Source organism: Centroberyx affinis, unplaced genomic scaffold (genome assembly GCF_046629955.1).
Source record: "Centroberyx affinis isolate AG114_WGS23_722 - 3 ecotype Tasmania unplaced genomic scaffold, CSIRO-AGI_Caff_v1 ptg009588l_1, whole genome shotgun sequence".
In the NCBI taxonomy this organism is placed as follows: Eukaryota; Metazoa; Chordata; class Actinopteri; order Beryciformes; family Berycidae; genus Centroberyx; species Centroberyx affinis.
Genome location: NW_027284574.1, coordinates 1 through 21,868, shown reverse-complemented (window position 1 = coordinate 21,868; position 21,868 = coordinate 1). Strand labels below are relative to the sequence as shown.

Here is a 21,868-nt window from a genome sequence, read left to right as displayed (position 1 = left end):
GTGTGTGGTGTGTGTGTGTGTGTGTGTGTGTGTGTGTGTGTGTGTGTGTGTGTGCGTGTGTGTGTGTGCGTGTGCGCGTGTTTGTGTATGAGTGTATGTATGTATAATGTGTATAGGAAAATGATATACTCATGATATATAGACAATGTTAAATGTCCAGTGTTTCTACTTGGAGTTTCTACTTAAGAGAATCTTGCAATTTGCACATCAGGAGGAGGGAGTTGGGTGGAGACATAACTTTAACGGCCCTGTCCTGCAACGAGCCCTAGACCATACACATAACACACTGGAGGAGACCACAGGTTGGATAGAAAGTTTGATGATAGCTTTCCTTTAGGAATACCTGCAATTTGTTTTTGTTCTACGCCAGGCACTTGTCACATTGCCGAGGAAAAGTTTCTGCATTGACACTTGAGTTAAAGTCAAAGTCAAATTACATTTAAAGTTTTACGAGCACATGCGTAGTTAGTTATTTTTCATTGAAACCAAGGAGTACCACTAGCTGCAAACTAGAATTTGAGCCTGTGCCTGTCTAGTGAATTTAATCAAAGATTGCAAACAAAGATAAACCATCTGTAGTGGAGCTGAAGGAGAAATGCAGATTTTTTTTCCCCACAAATGCCTGGAGAAAAATGTCATAGCTTCCGTCTTACCCATAAATAGAAATCCAATCCACTCAGATTTTTTCTTTTCTTGTTGACTTTCCCAGCTGCCCAAACCAGCTAGTTTGAACAAGTCTGTCCACAGTCCTGAACAGTTGTCCAGGGTGTAGGGGCTAGGGTTCAGTCCTGAACATGGCCTGTGTATTCAGCCAGCTGAAACCCCATTTTACTGATATGTAGCAGTTACCTCAGCAGGTGCGCTCGCCTAGTTGGCCCAAACATTTGGGCCCTGTTTGGAACGGGATACTACCATACTAAACATATTACGTGTGCCAGAGAGTTACATGTTGCATTTAGTGTGTATAATGTGAGTAGTATCCCATTCTGAACATGGCCTTGGAGCTCTGTAAGCAATTGGGCCAATGGTCGACCAGTCCGACATCACAGGCTCTTACCTATAATGCAAGCCCAAGTCCTGCCCCTTTTCTGAGCTTGGTCTTTGAGGTGTGATGTGGCTGACAAGTGTGTACTACCTGGTGATCCTTCGGCCGTTTCATTATACTGAATATCAAATGGTTCAGTTGGCAACATATCAGTGTAGTGAAAATGCACAAATATTGTACAGTTTGTTTGCAATTTCAATTTGAACAACAGAAAAATACTTACCACAAATGAGTAGAGTAAAAAAAAAAATAGCCATAATGCTATGTGACATGAGTGATACTAAAACAAAAAAGGGATCACTAAGAACAAAAGAAGAAACAGCGTGATGGTAGACACATGTTTGGGCTTCAGTACGTTCTGAATGTGGTGTGTTGAAACTGTCATGCAGCATGTTGATGCTTTTCACACGCTGCATGCTCCAATACAGTATGGTCAGTAGGGATAGTGCTTCGATTAGCATTACAAGCTTTCTAATCAGCCACGGTATTCAGGTGATTTTAGATGGCAGAGATATTTTTGAGGTGGCAGTGTCATTGCCTCTAATAAGTGATACTGGATCAGTCACATTTTCATCCCAATAACAATATAGAGCAGTAAGGTTTAACTGTTAAATTCTGATCCTAGATCTTTTGTGCGGGGCAACACTGTTTCAGGTGGTGGGAGTTTACCAGGGTGATGGCAGGATGGATGTGTGCTCAGGTGGATGAAGGATGGATGGACGGATGGTTGGATAAATGGACAGAAGTGTGGTGATGGTGGGTGAATGAGTACACCCCATATGTGTTTTGAAAATGCTTTATTTTTTATAATAAAACAGGGTTTCTCAGATCAACATCGCGGCAGTGCATTTTCATTTCTTCTTTTCCTATCAATACGTCATGATCATTAGTAGTAGAAGTAGTAGTACTGTGTATACGTGTGTGTATGCATGTATGCCAATCTGTGTGTGTGTACATGTGTGTGCATGGCTGTGTGTATTGTAATTGTGTGTGTGTCCATGTTTTTTGTCCTACCCCTCTCTCGACATAAGAGAAAGCAGAACCACAACATCATCTAAACAAACTTGTCAACCACTCAAACCATCAAAACTTTTACTGTAGGTCAGGTAAAGAAGAAGACATATAGAGCCAAAGCCAAGCGATGCTGTTATTGCTTTGGCTATTTCAGAAAGCAATAGTACCACAACATTCAGGCACTTTACTCGTGAATGAGTGGTACACATGTATGCACACACACACACACACACACATACACACACACACGCACACAGAATCATTCCACAAATTCTCTGCAATAAACATGTAATAATCCTCTAGCATTACAACCAAAACAAAGAGATGTATGTACACACACAAGTTGCCACACAACATCTCTTTTCAGCCCATACAGAGAATACAGTTGTCATATATCTGGATCTAGTAGTTTTAGAAGCTAATATAAATAACCTGAACTCAACTCAGATACAGATACACCCTCTTAAGCCCATTATCATGAATTATGTATAAATCTTTAGGTATTGCAGTTGCAACACCAGTTGCCAGTTTTTCAGGGAAGAGTCTCATATATGCAGTAACAGACCATAACCCCCAAAACCTCCTCTATCCCAGCTGGTCAGAGTCATAAACTCTGTTGTCACGCTATGGGTGCGCTTGATTTTGCATTCCTTTAACGCAAACATGTAATGTTCAGTAGGAATGTATCACCATTATGTTTGGATATGACGTAGTGTGAATCAAAATCACCTGAGGTAACAACAGATATTCTGACTCCGCCCAGGTCTGCCTTGTTGCCACGTCTCCCGTAGTGACCTCGTTAACTTTGTTTCAGGTACCCAATCATAGCCAGCCAGCCTCACAAGCACCTCCTCCTGGGGCAAAGCAATCAATTTACCCTCAGCAACCGTTAGCTACCTTTCAATATCGCCTGGCCTGGATTTACCAGTGCTGGCCTGGACTGCCTGTTCCCCCCTTAACATCATCTTTTAATAATAATCTTTTCACCACCTACATGTTCTTAGTATATACAGGTCATAGTATTTATACTCCAGTGGAAATGCATGCTTAATAAGCAACAAAGCAATTTGACACACAATAAATTCACATTGTTTTGATCAGCTGTGCGTTCTGGATGCAGGAGAGGGAACGGCACATCATAATAAGGTTCCAACAATTTTTGGAGGATTTGATGTTCCTTTACTTTTGCTTTGACCTTTCCAAGGTAATCCCAAGTTTGACCTTTTATCCCCTTTGAAATGTATCACAATGTGCAATACTTACATTTTGTTTTTTCCCCCCTTTGCCGTGCCAAGTGTATGTAGCGTAGTCCTACTCCAGTGTCTCATCCTTGTTAATGCTCATGCTCATGTATGTGTATTTTACTGTATGTTGATATGTGTCACATCTGTAAGACAGAGTTAGGATGTTTGTGAACAGAAACAAAACCAATGGAGAGATCGCCCATACCTCTCCTCCCCTTTTGTCGTTGCGGCCTTCCTGAATTTGTAAGTGTGAGAGAGTGTGTCATGTCCTGTTGGTGTGTGTGCGTGTTTGTGTGTGTGTGTGTGTGTGTGTGTGTGTGTGTGTGTGTGTGTCCGTCTGTACCATGTGTCATGCATGCCATGACATGGAGTCTTTGTATGTATGTTTGCTTACGTGCACCTGATGTTCAAGTGTGTGAGTGTGTGAGGGTATGTGTGTGTGACGCATGTGTGTGTAATCAAGTATTTTCTCCTATATTGTCTGTGAGATCATAAACCCTGACCCTCAACGGTTCTCGGTGAGACCCACAGAAAAAAAGAAAAGAAACCTCATTCTTAGTGGGGACCACTTTTTGTAAAAAGAAAAAAAGAAAAAAAAAAAAACAACCAACAGAGATGCACATGTAAGTAGACGTAAAAGACTTGATAATGTTTCAGCACTTTCTAATCCTAGGATGGGCTTGGTCTAACCCCTCTGTCTCAGACCGGTACCTTCCCTAGGGGTAACATTCATTCAATACAGACAGAGAGAATGACAGAGAGGAAAAAAAGAGGGGGTGAATATGGATGAAAAAGAGAGAGATGGCTCGGTTTAAGTTTTTGCACATCGCCTTGCCGTAACCTTGCGTTTATCTGTCTGTGCTCCATCTCGCTTGGCGCCCGGCGCGTTCTTGGGTCCAACGGGCCGAGGTGTTAGGTGGTTCCTTGGTTCTTTTCTACTGGGAAAACCTTTTCTCATGGAACGCATCCCTTCTTTTGTTGTGTTCTGGTTTGTTTGGGACCTTTTCCACACTACACTGACCCAAACCAAGCTGTGCCATGCCAATTTTTTTTCTTTTTTGAATTTTGTCCTTTTCAGTTCTAAGAAATCTGGCGGATACATTGGTGAGCAGGTCAGCACAGCTTGGTTTGACTGTGGTGTGGAAAGGGTGCGTACAAACCGTTTGTTTGCGTTATCTTTGGTGCAGGAGCTTTGTGTTTTTGGTCTCCTTGTAGCACTCAATATAATGTCAGGGGACTTAAAACTATGTAGAGAATGTGTCATTGTTGAGTTTTTGTGACAAGCTTTCTCATTGGAGGAACACCGCTGATGTTGTCTTTTTTAATTGGCTTCTTTACTTGCACAAAATGACAAATAAAATGAATGTTGGTGTGCGAGCTTTGACTTTTCGATCAGAAAAAAAGGCATGTGTGCTCTTTGTTTCATGATGTTTGTATTTTCATTTTGCAAAAAGGATGTTTTTTGGCACTTTGTTGTGTTTTGAAAGTGAACAGAATTCGATCAGGATTCCTTTTTTTTGTTCAAACTTGACTGTTGTTTGACGTCTTGTCAATGTCCATAGCGCTGGATAACCAACTCAGGCAGAAAGAAAAAAAAAACTTCTAGAGGCCCACTTAACAGTTTAGTTTCACCCCAATCAATTTACATTGGTGGGCTGTTTGATATGGGTTACAAGATATGTAAATTTATTACATATAATTTGATATGATTAACAACCGTCATTATTGATAATGAACTATGAATTATTATTATGATATTACATGTATTATGCTGGAGATGACTAGGATTATTCTTCAGTGTACTGAACATTTTTTGTCTGCCATTCTGTACAAGGCAACAAACACTTGGTCAGCAGGGGCAGGCTCTACGGTTTGCGACCTCTCTGGCCCCGCCCACTGCCACGGAGGGGGTGGAGCTTATCTGTCAGCTGTGGCTCAGTTGATTCCTCCCCCTGTTCTGAACATTCAGCCCTGAGGCTTGCAACCCGTCTGTCTAGATGTTTCTCTGCTAACCTGTGACACCAAGTACTGAACTTAAGACCGTTGGCCCCTGAGATTGTGGCAGAGAACTGGACATTAGGACAGACCAGCAAGGACAGACTTGCCTGCAGGGGGCCGGAGCAGTTTCCAGCCAACTTGTTTGTACTATATTGTACTCACCAAGTCCCTGTGTCTCACCACCCCCTTCCTCTATAGCAATGGAGAAACCCTGTCGGTGTATGTATTTGACATCTGTACAAACGCACCTCTTTGAAAAAGAAAATGAAACCTTGACATATCTGCAAGAAATGGGCAACTTGTGTTTTTATTTTGAATGCGTCACCAACGAATGCTCTCTAAAAGGTATTGTACCAGTGTAATATAGATACCGTCACACTACAACACCACATTTTGATATAGATGCACACACACACACAACACAAACACTGCATTCAAACCCTGATCTCTAGTAACATTCACTAGCTGTGATTTTCTCCATTGGTATGGCTCAGTGCTGAAAATGAGTAAACAAGAGCTCCCTCTGTTGGATAACAGGTTACATGACATCCCCACCACACCAAACCATAAAGGGGTCAATTACTAGATAAAATTGGAAAAGCTCAAACATCTGGGAGTTAGATCATGGGAGCTCTGTATGTCACTTCAAATCACTGTTTCTGACAATTTTGCTCTGCCCTCCCTCCACTCTTTACATAAATCCAAACAAAATAACAGAGACTGCATGATATAAGGAGCCATGGTCATTCTAAAGGATCGAGTGGTCACACTTTAAAAAAAACAAAGGAAACTTAAACTATAAAAAGAAAAGGAAAAATGAAAATTGGATTGAGATTGCAAATAAATTGTTTAGCTGAGGACCTAAAACGATATAGATAGATTCTCCCATTGTCTCACATCCCTTGTGTGTTGCACTGATGTACGCACACAACACACAGGGGATGCAGGAATTGCTGCACAGACAGTTTAGTCCTCCTCCATAAAGAAAATGGAGGACATTTTTTCAGACAATGGACAGGACAGACATAAACATAAAAACACTAGGATGTGTTTATACCAATAAGGTGATACTGTAGTACCCTGTACTGTAGTTCCCTCTGTTTTCCCTCCTCCAGACAGGTCAAGGTGCAGCTCAGCTACAGAGCAGAACCCCTACAGCTCCTGGGGATTCAGTGTCTTGCTCAAGGACACTTCAGCAGGCCAACACAGGGGTTTGAACCGGGTCCTATGGTTGAAGGCTGTCTCTCTAACCACTGGGTGACCCTGCAATTCCCCCTCTACATTACTGCAGTGTTATGTCCTATATAGGTTTCTATCTCTGTATCACTGACCACAAACTGAATATATGTAGGTTTGAACTGAACCTTGGTTAGTTTTGTGTTTTAACCGTGTTTTTTCAGTTTCACAAAGTGGCTCACTTGTAAGCAGGGTACATCACCATGGTAGGCTCATACCCTCTGGAGCAGGTTATGTTCAGGCTGTTGGATCCAAACGTAAAAAAGCCAATCAACTCTCTGGAAAAATGGCATCTCCATTCCTAGAGGATCCTGTGGCCTTTATTAAATTAGCCTGTATTCCAAGAATTACATTTCCAAAACCAGATATGAACAATTCAATATTGCATTCAAATGAATGAGACAAGTAATAAAAATAACTGCATTCAGATAGTAAGAAGGGTTGTTGGCAGGGCAAGAGTGTTTAAAGACAGAACTACTAATTTGGTTCAGTGTGAACAAATACGTTTAAAGATAAAAGAAGGAGCCTGTAAGTTCATCGTGTCAATACAGACATGCTAATAAAACTGTAAATAGTCGCAGACTTTTGTCTGCAGTAATGTTTAGTAAAGCCTGATTTTGCCTTACTTTTTGTTTTATTTTGCCAACTTCCTAAATAGAAAAGAGGAAGGAAAGACTATAAACATAGTGAAGTAACAGCTAACAGCATAGTTAGCTTATTGTGAATGTTGTTTTTCTTTAAAAGGTTAAAATATTTTTAGGCCTGGCGAACATGTTCAGGCCTCTCAGAAAAAGAAAAGCTCTTAAGTCCGAGTGGAAGCCTTGACATTACCAAACTTGTCATATTGCTCTCACTTCCCTTTCTTTGACACCTGTCTCTCTTTCACACTCACTTATCACACATTCTGTGTATGGACAAACATGCATAAGAAGTATACAGTCAAGGACACACACATAGGCACACAAAGTGCACTATGTTTCCAGTGAGAGCAGTAGGAACACAGTCTGCTGCACATGATGCTGATTTGTATGGCAGACATCTTCTTTCTTCAAGACATTGTCTTTTTTCGTGAGAAACCTGCCCAGGGAACAACTCTTGCACCTGGAACATACATTTTTCATTCATTCATTCATTCATTCATTCATTCATTCATTCATTCATTCATTCATTCATTCATTCATTCATTGTCTTTACCCGCTTATTCCTATTCAGGGTCATGGGGGGCTGGAGCCTGTCCCAGCATGCATTGAGCGGAAAGCAGGGGAACGCCCTGAACAGTTCACCAGTCCATTGCAGGAACATAAATTTCAGTGTTTTAAATAGTAGAACTTCACAGAGCGTACAGTGTTTCTGCTACCTGGAAGTTACCGAAGTTTGGTGAAGACTCATCATCTTCTCTGCATCACAGTTCTCCAGTGGCTGACAGGAATTTACTACCTACTGATTCCAGATGGAGTGTCACCAAAACTGATAATACAGGAATCTAGCAGGATGACTCACCAAAGAGAGCAGCACAAATGAGATATGGCTCAGACAGTGCAAATAATTCTGTGAGATGATGCCCTGAGCATCTCTGGTGCAAAGTTATTATGGTAAACCAAGATGAAAACCAGCTGTTAAAAAATATTGCAGTTAACTGAAATAAAAACTAAAACAAAAAGTACAACTGAAAACTGTCTTGGCTGCTACTAAAATAAAATAAAAATATAGATGTGAATTTTTGCACTTTGTCTTTTTGTATATGTGCAGGGTAAAAAAGAATGAATTTTGTGTGGAGAAATTTTGGCTATTTTTTAATTAACACCAACTGCACAACAATATGGTGATATCCTGTAGACAGACTTGTTCTGTCCAGATGAGTGCCAGTGTTGCTGATGCCATCAGAAATACTTGGGAGAAAACATCAGGGAATGTTTTGAGCTTTAAATGGTCATTTGTGCAGCATGGAACCAAGTGGTCCCACCTTAGTTAGTTTGTCTTGGTAGATTTCCTGGTTTGTAAAATACACTTGCCATTCACAATTGTCTTGTAAAGCTCAAATGAACATAAGTTTAAAAGAAAAACCTCAAAGCAAACAAATATATAAAGTTTCTAGTACATAAAGAGTAAACACACTGACCATTCTCTGATCATTTGGTTTTATTACCTTGCCTTGGTGTAATCATTGCAGTAAACAATGGAATTTGGTATTTTTAAAGTGCTGTTTTCCAGTATGCATCTCATTTGTTATTATCTTGTTTAATATTGTTTGTGTAATTGTACCATTGTTTTACAATTATTTTTCCCTGAAGATCCTTGAAGTACAGTGAGTGGCTCCTAGTAGAAGCAAAATTCATGAGGTGCGCTTGATTTAAAATGTCAGGCACAGTGGAATCAATGAAGTAGACACAGATATGACTACTTTGCATGCACAGCATGGTAAATCAAGTGTATCTCAAATATGTCAAATGTTTGGAATATATGAAGCAAGAAGTCCTGACATTCTTCTGCCTCGATGGAACTGTCTGACACCCAAAATGCATGCGCACAGCCACACAAACACACACACCATAGAAGCAAAAGATACGCTTATTCTTGCTTTCTCATAAACCATTATTTTGTTGTCTGTTATTATGAATATGATTTGCACACTTTTTCAGTAATACTGACACATATCCTTGGCTTGAAATGGAGAGGACGACACATTTCTGCTACAGGGAGAAGGAACAAGAGACTCAGACTCCAGCATGATAAAGGGAAAGAGCAGGAACTTTAACTATTTCCCTCATCTCCTCTAAGCCAAAGGTATATGAACCAAGCAAAATATTGCATTCAGAAAGCTTTGCAGAATTATCAACACCACTGGGGAAATCATCAGAGCGTCCTGCATGCAGTTTATTGCAATAAAGTTTTCTCCAGTGACAGTTCAAGGGTAACGTTCCTGGATCTTGCATATTGATTGCATCCTGTTATTCATTACTCTACAGAGCAGAACAGTTTCCCAAAATTATCGTAGCACTAATATCAGCCTTCTCCTGTTGAGTGTGTTTACATGCAATGTATTTCACTTAACAACTCATATCCTGGCTATTTTTAATAGACTGTTCATATGCAAATATCCCTATATGCACAAGTTAAAGGAATATTCTGACTGGAAATTGACATGATGCAGATCAGGAGTACACATGCCTCTGTATTCTGGCTAACAACTGTATTACCATAACTCTCCAGATTTTTGTAACTGGAATATGATATTTGCATGAGCCCATTCAAAAAGAGAACACACTGCATATTCTGCATTACAGTAGGATATGGGGCATATAGCATGTAAACGCACTCGCTGTGGAATTAAGTTGACTGGAGTGCTGTGATGCCTCTGGGAGAATGTTTCAAGTCATAGTGAATATTACTCACAACCTGTAGGAAACCAACAGCTTTTTGACAGCAGATGTCCTGAGAGGAACACAGGTTGGGTGATCATTTAGAAGTGTGTGTGTGTGTGTGTGTGTGTGTGTGTGTGTGTCAGGGGAGGGACAGTATGCAGGTGTGTGCATGTGTGTCTCCCTATGTGTTAAAACCACTGTCCTACCATTGCACATTTGAACTCTTCATAATACACGTATATGTATTATGCAGTATTCTATGTGTGTGTGCATGTGTGCATGCGCCCCGCTAGGTGAACATGTGGCTGGACTGCTGTGTGACGCGGATGAAGGTGGTCCTGCGGCTCAGCTCTTTGAGCTTGGCGGCGCCCACGTAGGTGCAGGTGGAGCGGAGGCCGCCCAGCACGTCCCGGATGGTGTTCTCTACGTCGCCCCTGTAGGGAACCTCCACCGTCCTGCCCTCTGACGCCCTGATGGAGGAGAAGAGTGGGGAGGATGGAAGGAGGGAAGGAAGGAAGGAAGTGATATCCAAATTATATTTGTACTCCAAATATTGAGTGAGATACACCCTTTATGTTACCAAACATCCTCAAAGTTTGCATTCAATTCTGAGACATTTATTCTAATAAGCTCATCCACCTCTTAAACCTGTTTTAGAATGTAATAGCTAATAATGTGAGAGCCAAACTCAAGCAGTGACCGTCAGCGGTTGTAAACCCCCCTGCTGATATCAGCCTCTCACCTATACTCGGCAACTCCCCCCACATATTTCTTCATGGCCGTGTCGGAGCTCATGCCGTAGAAGAGCTTGACCTTCTTGCCGTCCTTCTCGATGACCTCCCCGGAGCACTGGTCGTGTCCCGCCAGCATCCCTCCCATCATCACAAAGTCGGCCCCCGCGCCTGAGGAGGGAGGTCAGGAGGAGGAGTAGAAGGAGTGCTTAGATTTGCGGTTTAAATTCTATCCAGTACATTTGGCCTTACATTGTCTTTGTCAGAGATGTTGGTTTTCTTAGAAGTACTGTGGGTTTGTATTTTATAATGTTGACCGAACTACAATACAACTAAACAGTGAATCAATGACCAAATGTCATTGAATACTTACCAAAGGCTTTAGCCACATCACCTGGGCAACTGCAGCCACCATCCTGAACAGAGAGAAGAATCCATATGAATCAAATGGGCTCACAATGAATCAAAGGTCAAACATATTCTTTAGAGATAAGCCTGAGGATGCCCTCTACAGGCTGAACCCCACTACTACTATAACTATTAACAATTATAACTATTTTAACTTTTATACAACTTCTTCCACAATACTGATTTGAGGAGCTCTGTTTGCACCAACGCCAGCTGTTATTCAGGCTATGTAGGCCTACTGTTTATTAAACATGGGTTCTTGGGTAATATTCTTCTTTTAGTATCCTATCCTGTATGTTGGTGTTATTAGTCATGGGATGACTAAACTAAGGCTTGATCTATGCACCTGTTTCCCGTAGATGATATGCTATTACTGTCTGCATCTGTATGCTCAGTGTGGGTTGTTGTCAGATCAGATTGTGTAAAAATGACAAATGACATTTCAATATGCTGCATCTTTCCACATGTATAGCTCATAACCTGAAGATTGTCCATTGCCTATCTAGACCACAGTCATTTAGCTTTTTGCTAGGAGATGCAAAACTCAGTCAGTAACTTACTTCCACCAGCTGAGTAAAATGGTTCTGAGATAAATAACTACAATATGCTTAGTATATAATTGACTTCTAATCTGTAAATGTATACTCCTCTTGATTGGTTCACTGACTTCTGTGACTGGCTACTATATATGTAAAGTGTTGAGGGACTTACAGAGATGATGTGCCCTTTGAGTCCGTGGGCTGAGTCTGCACACTCTATAACAGCGCTGAGTTGTGGGTAGCCCACCCCCGTCTTGATACGTGTCGTACACACAGAGCCTGCAACACACAGCGTACAGAGCAGCCGTCAAAGAAGGCCACCTTCATGCATCTGTCTTCATCTATATTTCATTACCACTGCAGCAGCCACAGGAACTTATTCTTTTTCAGGTTCGGTGCTAAATTCATTCATAGAGCACATTTCATGCAATGATGCAACTCAAAAGGCTTTGCAAACACGATTAAAAAACACATCAAATGCAGCAGTAAAAAGGTGTGCTTTTGATTTTCTCTTAAAACCATCTAGAGTTGCAGTACTGCTGAGTTTGGCCAGGAGTCTGTTCCATATGCAGGGGGCCGAGAAAAAACGCTGCATGTTTTGCTTCCCGCTGTAGGGATTAAAAGGTTAAAAGGCCAGTGCCAGATCATATTTGGCTCATACTAAACAAACATTTCAAATACTATGTATGTAGGTATGTAGGTATGTAAGTATGTAGGTACCAGGCCACTAAGAGATGTAGGAACCAATGAAATAGTTGTTGTTGTTTTTTTTTAAATAGGTTTGTTTTTCCTTGACCTTGTTAAAACATGTGCTGCTGCATTTCGAATAAACTGCAGGCAACCAATAACTATTTTAGGAAGACCACAGAACAGAGCATTACTGTCACCTTATCTACTGGTAATAAAAGCATGCTCTAGTTTCTCTACGTCATCCTGAGAGTTAAAAGTTGCAGCTCAGCACTCTTCAGCCTTTCCAGTATCTATTTGTCATAACATTTATTCTGCCCTCTGACAGAGCAAAAAATAAATAAAGAAAAATCAAAAATTTCCACACTATAGCAAGCAGAGTATGCAGTCATTTTATGAGTTTACATACACATATACACTACAAAAACTACATGAAGTATTTTAAGTCATAGTAGCAAGTCAATTTAAGTCTGCTTATTTGACTGCATCCCTCACTCTATATGCTATCTGGCTTGGGCGTGTGCTTGCCTGCCTGTCTGACTACTATCTCAGTTTCTGTGCTTGTATAAGAGTCTCTGAGTGCCTGAGTGGTTTTATATTGAGTTAAAGGGACCAGACCAGGTATATTAGCAAACTCCTCACACACACTCAAGACGGTCACACCCACCCACCTGGCCCGATGCCCACTTTGATGATGTCAGCACCAGAGAGGATGAGCTCCTCCACCATCTCCCCTGTTACAACGTTGCCAGCCTGCAAGGCAGAGAGTGTTACCTCTAGCACAGATGCAGTAAAATCCACAAATACAAGCCGAGACGCTGAAGTGTCTCTCTCTTACCATGATGGTGTGTTTGGGGAACTTTTCTCTGACCGTCTTGACAAACTCCACAAAGTACTCGGAGTAGCCGTTGGCCACATCCAGACAGATGTACTTGAGGGCAGGGATGGCTTCCAAGATGGCGCACAGCTTCTCCAGGTCGGCCTTGCCGCTGCCTGAGCTGGCAGCTAGATGCTGTGGGGAAAAGTCACAAGGCCATGCTTAAAGGGGAAAACCCCCCCAAATTGAGAATTCATGTTTCTCAAGTCAGTATTTCTGAACATGAACAACTCTCTAATGCGTCATGTCATACTGATGTACAGCCTGGAACGGAAATTAATATATAATTGTGCTATCAGCTACCAATAATGTATTGTCATTGCCAGAAAATTCAATTTCCAATTCATTGTTTATGGTGCTAAACATTTGTGTAACACCACACAATAGAGGCTGAAATAAATTCTTATGTCTTGTTTCTAGTTATGAGCCATAGACAGAAATGAGAGAGAAGAACTTGCTCTTGGAGACAGAAGTGAAAATTTACCAGTAATGCCTGAACTGTCCTTGGGCACAAGAATAGCAATTCGAAGCTCAAATTCAGTGATACATTAGCTTTTAATGCCACAAAGAATGACTCACTTAATGTATTCCCCTTAGTGAAAATGTGATCCTATCCCTTTAATGGACAACAAAGAGTGCAAACCCTGGTGGTGTCCTTGTAGTACTTTGGGAATTCCTATTTTTGCTACCAATCCACAGAGAGGACACCTTGCATAAATATCAGCCAAGGACAGCAAATGTCGGCGGTCTTACCTCTAAGCACTCTGGATGACTAGCAGCAAAGTTTTTCCACTCGTCTAAAGAGTAGTGCTTATGAATGGCTGTGAAGAGGGTGTGCTAGGGAGAAAGACAGTCAGAGAAAGAGAGAGCATGAGGACTTAACAGTATTTATTTACATTGTCACTGGAGCCAAAACTTGTGAGTTTAGATATTGTGGGTCCATCAAAACATCAGAACTTGGAGGGACTTCCACAAATATAAAGAAACTGCATTCTCATTTTGTCTATTTCCATTTTTTCCCATGCCCCTTCATGCTTCCCCCTCTCCAGTTTAGTTTCAAACATTCCCACTGAGCCCTCTGTGTTATAAAACATCAACGCTTGGGAGTTAGTTGCTTCCTCTTGGCCTCTTTAGTGTACCTATGTTTAGCACCCACATCAAGAAAATCAGTCAGGCTGAGTAGCGAATCAGTCAGTCAATAACTTTTGATCTAAGGATCACAGACACTTAGATCTCTTGAGTCAACTTAGTGTGCTACAAGACAAAACAACATCCCACATGCAAGCAAATGCCTAAGCGCTTCTAGGACAAAGTTGTTGATTCATATTTGTCGCAAGGCTTGTGAACACAATACATTTCAGCACAGGCAGGATTTAATCACACATGCTGTTCTATATCTTTCATCCTTTCCACTCTGTCAACTCACTTTGCTGAGGACCTGGGCCATTTCAAAGGTTCCTGTGGTGTCCATGTTGGCAGCGATGATGGGGATGCCGGTGTAGGTCTGTTTGGAGTTGCGGAATGTGAAGGTCCTCTGAAGGTCTACCTGAGGGACGGAGACACTTATTCTGGAAACTTCCATTTCAACAACAGCAGATGTACAGGTGTAAGACAGATCCAGACACTGCAAACATGTGCCTGAGTTCAAAAGGCTGACATAGTTACTACTGAGTAGGTTAATGTGGGATATTTTTAGACATGTTAACATATTTTTGCTGAACCATTGAAGGAGCCAGTCAGTGAGTATCACACTCAGTCGCTCTCCAAGATGGCCGCCCAGTGAGTTCCTTGTCACACATCTTTAATCACAACAGGAGCTTTTGAGGAGCTTGCAATTAATTTACTGATGCAAACCTTTTTTTTCTTTTTTCTTTTTTTTTTTCTTTTTTAAATAAAAGCAATGCACACAAAAAATACAACCTTTGTCTATTACCTAGCTAGCTATGTTGTATGTGTATGTCTATTAGCTAGTTAGCACTGTTAGGTAAAACTTTGAAAACATGTTGAATGTGCAAATATCAACCATAATCCTTGTCAACATGGCTGTAATTGTGACAAAAGAGTCCTAATTTTGGGTGTTGATGTATATCCAGTAATATTATGTAAATGTAGGTGGGATATTTTTGATGCTTAATGATTAGCATGCTAAAACTTTTTATACATAACCAAATCACATTTCCATGCAAAACCCTGATCAATCTGACTATATGCTTGCATATCCAGGGAGTCCAGTTAGGCTCTACCTGCAACAACAACTGAGATGGATAAAGCCTGAACACACTGGCCAAGCAGGACCCTTTTCCTTGTTTCATTATAACTGATACACACAAATGGACACTAATGATACAAGGTAACTGTTTTGATTGTTTGTTTGACTGATGAATTGTTTCCCTTCCACAGTTGACTGAAAGGCCATGCAGATTCAGTCAGAAATGCAAGCAGCTAATGCAGCTCATGTTCTGCAGAGTCTGTGGTGTTCATGATGGGGATGCACTGAATCATTTAGATCCAGTAGCTAGCTAGCCAGTGCTGTGGCCTGTAATGTGATAGGCTGCATGAAAAGATCAGTGCTCATTGTGACACACTAACTGCCCCCTTTTCGCCGAGGTATTTAACTGTACTCACCATGCAACATGCAGCTAAGCTTCTCATTCACTCTCCACCCGCTATGATTTGACTCACAAATGATCTGCTAACCATGACCAAGTAAGGAAAGTAAGAGGGAGAGGAGGCTGTTGTAAAGGAGGTTATATTGGAGAGTGTTAGGACTGCAGCAGTTTTGAATCTCATTTCAGGGCTGGGAAACTATGTCCTGAAATCGTATATAGAACAGTTTCATAGTGCTGAATGCCTTTGTTGAGTAGAGCAGAGGAGTTTATTATGCAAGACTGATTTGGGTGTGGAAATCGGTTAATAATGCAAAGTGTCCCATAACCGACACAGTGAAATAATTTTTGGAGCCACAGCAAAAATGAGGCCATAACTCATAACGCAGAGAGAAAGAGGTATGGAGTGGGAGAAGTATGGATGAGAACAAGTGAGGGAGGAGTGTCCAGTCGTGCATATCCATTTCATGCTGCGGCAAATCAATACAGGCCTCTCCTTTCAGTACAGCACGCTGACTCAGCAGGATATTCCTGTGCAGTCACCAGTAAATCATGCCTGGGTATGATATATGGATCTGGAGGCCTAAATTATAAGAATGATCTTAGACTTTATGCTATCCATTGTATGATCATTTAAAAGAAGTGTAAAAGAGTATTATACACAGAAAGCAAATGGTTATATCTATAGCATTCATCAGGTGTAAATTTGTTTTAGCTTTTGATATATCAGCAGTTTGGAGAAAATCTGTGATCTGTAATTTTGGTATCAATATTAATTTTCCAGAAATCACAACTTTCACTTGATTTGGTGAAAGGAACAGAATTTATTTGTGAGATTTTATAAATCAGGCCCCAGAAACAGACATTTTGTTCCACTTTATCCTTCACTGCCAGCAAATTTATGAAATATACATTAATGAATCCACTAATGAATCCTCTAATGAATTCAACAGGTAGATTCTGTGTCCCAGCATTCAGAAAAATCTGCAACCAGAGGTGCAGCTGTACAATTTGAATGAAACAAATACATTTGCTTTCAACTGTTATATTTTTGATATGTATGTTTGATATGCAGATATGTAACAATCAGTGCTGTTTTTGTTGTTGACTCTACTGATGCAGTGGAAGCTCAGATCAGACGTGAGAGGAGTTTAGTATCGTTCATTTTGCAGACAGACATTCCTGCTCAGTGGGGGTGGCAGTGTATCTGCCCAGCCCACCAAGTGGTCTCTCATTATTGGCGCAGTCCATGTTCCATGATGTTAATACCGCCCCCTTCTCTAAACGACCTTGCAGATGTCTGGTAAGCTTAGCATTGGCAGGTGCATCCCCGCTTCTGCTAAATGCAGCAATAATTTAAACAAGAGCAAGTCAGAATGTCAACAGATGAATGCTTGCGGAGTGCATGGGCCATTAGATTTGGCTGCAGTATACTGGCTTGCAGCATTAAAGTTGTCTCATGTAGATTATAGACATATGAAATCCTTTCAGTCATTTTGAGCGATTGCTTTAGGCTGCCTGGAGCACCTGATTGGCATGGCTTGCATTTTCGGGACAATTCCACTGGATTTGATGTTCCAATTGAAAGAATCTATCACAGGAAAGGAGGATCTGACGGAATATCAAAAACTTGATGTGATATTCAACAAATAGGATAAAAATGTCTTCCCATTTACTACACTTGCATGCGCACGCTCACACACACACACACACACACACACAAACACACACACAGACACACACACACAGCTGAACCACTGCTACAGCTGAACCTGCACTACACCACACTATGAATGAACAAATAGCTAAGAGATATTGCATGTAATATCCTGTGCTGTATGCGATACCCGGCGCTGTGGTGTAACCTGGGTGAGATGGTGCATGCCTGTGTATATGAGTGTATGTGTACAAGTATCTATGTGTTAACTGTCCCTGTGTATATTTTTCTTTATCTGCTCCAGGCCAGTTATGTTATCCTGATATCCCGGCGGCGTATGGAATGTGCTCGGGTTGACTGTAATACACACAGTCCTATTTTTAAACAGGTTTGCTGAGAAGCCTCCTGTGTCTCATGTTGCTCGCCACCTCGCAGCAGCCAACTCCCACCCACTTCCACCCCACATCTAGTGCCATCTTGTATCATTATCTTGAGTCGGTACCAGCCCCTGCACTAGTAACACTTCACTAAGTTAAGAACAAAAACATGACGAGGAGAGGATCGTGTTGTCCCAGGGTGCCGAAACAGTGAGTGTGAGAAAGCGTCATGGTGGCACATTTTACCCACTTAAAATGAGAGTGATTGACCAGATCTTTCAAAACTCTCCCTTTGCCTCTCTGGCTGCCCTCCTCTTCTTTCTGTTTGAACACATTCTGATCATTTGACTGTAGCTTTTGATGCAGGCTCCAAGCTACAACAGTGCTAACCTTGTTTCCCCTAACCTTTAAGAAGGTCACTCGAATGTTACACGCTCATTCAGTCTCCCTTCGTTGCTCATAGAGGTGGACATGCAGCGTACACTTAGGCCTACACAAACAAGACAAAGACACTCAACATGTGACACTGTGGACAGGTACAAATCGAGAATTGCACTGAGCTTGCTCTTTCCAGTTTCACTGAGATATCCTTGGGATGCAGATAATGAATTATGGGGATAATGAATGCCTTCCATCTCTAAAATCATCATGATATGGGTGTATCAAACAGGAACCCCCAAAAGCCTTCCCTCTACCAGCCACCCCCATATATAAATAGTTAATGTTTGCGTCACCCACAACAGGGATGTGGACGTACTTCCTGAATATAGCTAACAGTAAACAGATTACACTCCTGTTGAGAAGCATCCTGGGCTGATCATCAGAGTACAAGCAATAAACTGCACCTACCTCAGAGCGACTCTTTAGGCTGCTCCTCTTGGGTCTGAAGAGGACATCTTTAAAGTCCAGCTTCAGGTCTGCGTCCACACGAGGCATTTTGGGTCTCCAGAAGGCTGCTGACCAGGAGGATGATGATGATGATGATGAGGAGTAGGCAGAGGAGAGTCTCTTGAAGAAGGCTGCAGCAGTGATGGTCGCTGGTCCCAAGCCCCAACCACCAAACCCGAACCTCCAGGCGGCCAGCGTATTTATAGCAAATGGGGGCCCAGCCCAGCCCCAGCCCTCATGGCTTTATTTAGGCCTGGACTCCCTCTCTCTCCCTCTCTCTCTCTCTCTCTCTGTCCCCCCTTCTCTCTTTCTCCCTCCGCTCCTTTAGCGTTCCCTCTCTCCCCCTCTCTCTCTCTCCCTCTCTTCTCCTCCCTCTCCTTCAGCAGAGTGGCAGGAGCAGCAGTGGCCAAGCTGGCAGGCACGCCTGGCTGTCCCGGCAGCTGACGCATGTACACACACACACAGACACACACACGCGCGCGCGCACACACGCGCGCGCGCACACACACACACACACAAGCACGCACACGGAGAAGCACTGCAGTGGGTTGTGTGCTGCAGTGCTAAAGAGCACACCTGCTGTCCAGTTGGGGCATTGCTCCCCAAGCTATTGGCGGACAGATGAAAAAGGGAGAGAGAGAGACAGAGAGAGAGAGAGAGAGAGAGAGAGAGAGATAATGACAGCAAGAGTGAGAGAGAGAGAGAGAGAGAGAGAGAGAGAGAGATAATGACAGCAAGAGTGTGAGAGAGAGAGAGAGAGAGAGGACCTAAATGCAATCTGACCATTTAAAAAAAAAATGTCACTAGCACTTTTTAAAATTGTATTTTATTGTATAATATTCAGTCTTTGGCAAGTACAAACTACAAAAAAATCGGATAGATAAGGTAACTAACTAACTATAGCATCTGCCGCAGGAATCAATGTATGTATCAAAGGATATGAATAGCTTTCAGTGTGTTCATGACACAAGACTAGTGCTTTACATGAGCAAAACATAGGAATATTTTGATGTATTTTAATTGGAAGAATACGGTCAATATTGGGAGATCCTTTTGACATTATGCATTTTAAGGTTAATACTATTAGTCAAAGCTGACATTGTCCTCATGGCTTAAAACATGACATGATTCATGATTATAATAGGATCTATTAAATACTATTTTAATTACCTCATAAAGACAAATCCTCATAGGATAGAACAAAATGCACAGGCACCAATCTGCAACTGAAACAGTTGTTTTCAATATGATGCAGCAGAAACTGCATAAATGTTAGTACAGAGTCAGACCAGTAGATGTCAGCATAGTTAAAGAAAATACCTGCTAAATGACTGTTGAATTAGGGAGACAAGAAAGTGAGCCACATGGTGAAAGTGAGCCACATGGTCAAAACTCTATCAAACTGTTTCCTGGCAACAAGATGTTCCTTTGTGATTAAAGCAATAATGCTGAAGCAGCTCCAAGGGCAGTGTTGCTAATCACTTTGCCAAAAGTTGCCCTATTTGTCACTCCCCTTACAACAACCACAGTGTTTCTCTCTTCAGTCCATGTAGGAATCAGTTATTCTTGAAAGCATGAAGATTGTTCTACTTTGCCATGAGGATGTTCTCATTTCCAGTGTTGCAAGTCTGTAACAAAGTAATAAAGTGAATAGAGCTGCTACATCAGTCAGTTTCTGTTTCAACTCTGCGTTTTGCATCGATTCAATGAAAAGTGAATCAAGTGAGGTAAAAGTAAATTGATTTAACTGAATTTGCAGTGGGTGGACTGAATTGAAATACAGTTGAATTGACTGAAGTGGAAGTGAATGGACTGATTTGAACTGAAAGTGAATTGACTTGATAAAAAGATCAATGGACTCCAATCATGATTGGCACAGGACTACAGTATCTCTGATGTCATAACCTTTATTAGCATATAACTGATAAGATCAGGATAATCAAGTCCAATGATGTGAAATGGTTACTGTGCTTGACAGCCCCTTGCTCTTTTACCCCTAGTGCTACTTGGTAAGTTACACTAGCCTGCATTGATAAGAAGGTGCTGAATAAGGTCGGACCATACCTTTTAAGGCAAAAAAAGAAAAGAACAACTTGGTTATAATGCAATGTACTCCATGAAACCTGTGTCAGCAGCCGCAGCTGCAGCTGGAGCCTCAGGTGTAAGCTATGTGTCTGTATGCGTGTGTGTATAGACCAAGTGCTAAGTAGGTGAAAGTGCAAGCAGCCATCACTGGATTTACATGCAGGTTTTACTGCTTGTATGGCATTGGCCACTCTCACTGAATACAATTATGTCTGTGTGATGTTTTAGTTATATGAGAAGCTTTCCTGTAAGGCGTTAAACAAACTGTGTGACACAGTATTTATTTGATGACAGCTGTTTTCACCACACTGCAATTGTGCAAGTTTGTAGGCACTGGGCAGAAGTACCTTGACTCACTTTGGCAGTATTGGGCACCGTCAGTGCTGGGAAATGAACCAGCAACTCACACAAATCAATGTGAAGTTAGACAAAAACTCTGTGTTGAATACCATAATAGAAAGATGTAGTAGTTCATATGTTAGTTGACTTGTCTAGACTCTCAACATTAACAAGTTACAGGCTGATTAAGTTTGGCAAAATCACAATGGAAATAAGTCTTTGGCCTTCTGTGTTATCCTTGATGATTTTGAAATACATGCAACATGCAATAACATGTCTTAAAAGTTGTCTAACCAACTAAATCTTGCAGTTATGTAAGCCCTCTGCACTAAACACTAGCACCAGACGCCCCACTATAAGATGATAAAGAGGACATGTAAAGACGACGCTCAAATTCTCTGCGTGGAGAACATTGTGTACCCGGACAGGCTTTTTTTCCCCCCGCTCTATGACTTTTGAGAGAACATAGAAGCACACACACTCCCTGAACTGTCTCGCCCAGTGCTGACTGATGATATCATCAGGAGGCGGGGTTTCTCTGTTTTCCCAGAGAAAACATGTCTTGAACACACTGAGAGGAACTGTGTTACCCATGGCAGTGTCTGTGTCATTTGGCGAAACAGATGTGAGAACCACATGGCGGTGGGTGGGTGAAATTAGTGAGAATCTTTGATGTTCCTTTCCTGGCACGAGTTGAGTTGATAGGAACTTAAGTATTCTATTTGTTTACCCTATCTGAGCGGTTCAGGTAATGAGGATGAAGAATAATCATTTT

General features: G+C 41.6%; 1 protein-coding gene across 2 annotated transcripts; it reads right to left on the bottom strand.

Moving 5' to 3' along the window:
- Nucleotides 1-10,188: 10,188 nt before the first annotated feature.
- On the bottom strand, nt 10,189-18,717 carry gmpr (guanosine monophosphate reductase). 2 transcript variants are annotated; one of them, XM_071514678.1, is made up of 9 exons: nt 18,631-18,717; nt 14,568-14,687; nt 13,895-13,978; nt 13,103-13,276; nt 12,936-13,017; nt 11,750-11,856; nt 11,004-11,046; nt 10,642-10,801; nt 10,189-10,369 (listed from the first exon to the last, which is right to left on the bottom strand). In XM_071514678.1, the coding sequence occupies exons 1-9, from the start codon at nt 18,715-18,717 to the stop codon at nt 10,189-10,191; spliced, it is 1,038 nt and encodes a 345-aa protein (XP_071370779.1). The 2 variants fall into 2 exon arrangements, with proteins under 2 accessions (XP_071370779.1, XP_071370780.1); XM_071514679.1 differs by lacking the exon at nt 13,895-13,978.
- Between the last annotated feature and the right edge of the window lie 3,151 nt (nt 18,718-21,868).

Excerpts from the sequence above, each read along its gene's own strand:
- gmpr (XM_071514678.1), bottom strand. The coding sequence starts at position 18,717 with ATGCCTCGTGTGGACGCAGACCTGAAGCTGGACTTTAAAGATGTCCTC. Across the intron at positions 14,688-18,630 it reads GCCTAAAGAGTCGCTCTGAG|GTAGACCTTCAGAGGACCTT; the intron begins GTAGGTGCAGTT and ends TCCGTCCCTCAG. Across the intron at positions 13,979-14,567 it reads TGGCCCAGGTCCTCAGCAAA|CACACCCTCTTCACAGCCAT; the intron begins GTGAGTTGACAG and ends CTTTCTCCCTAG.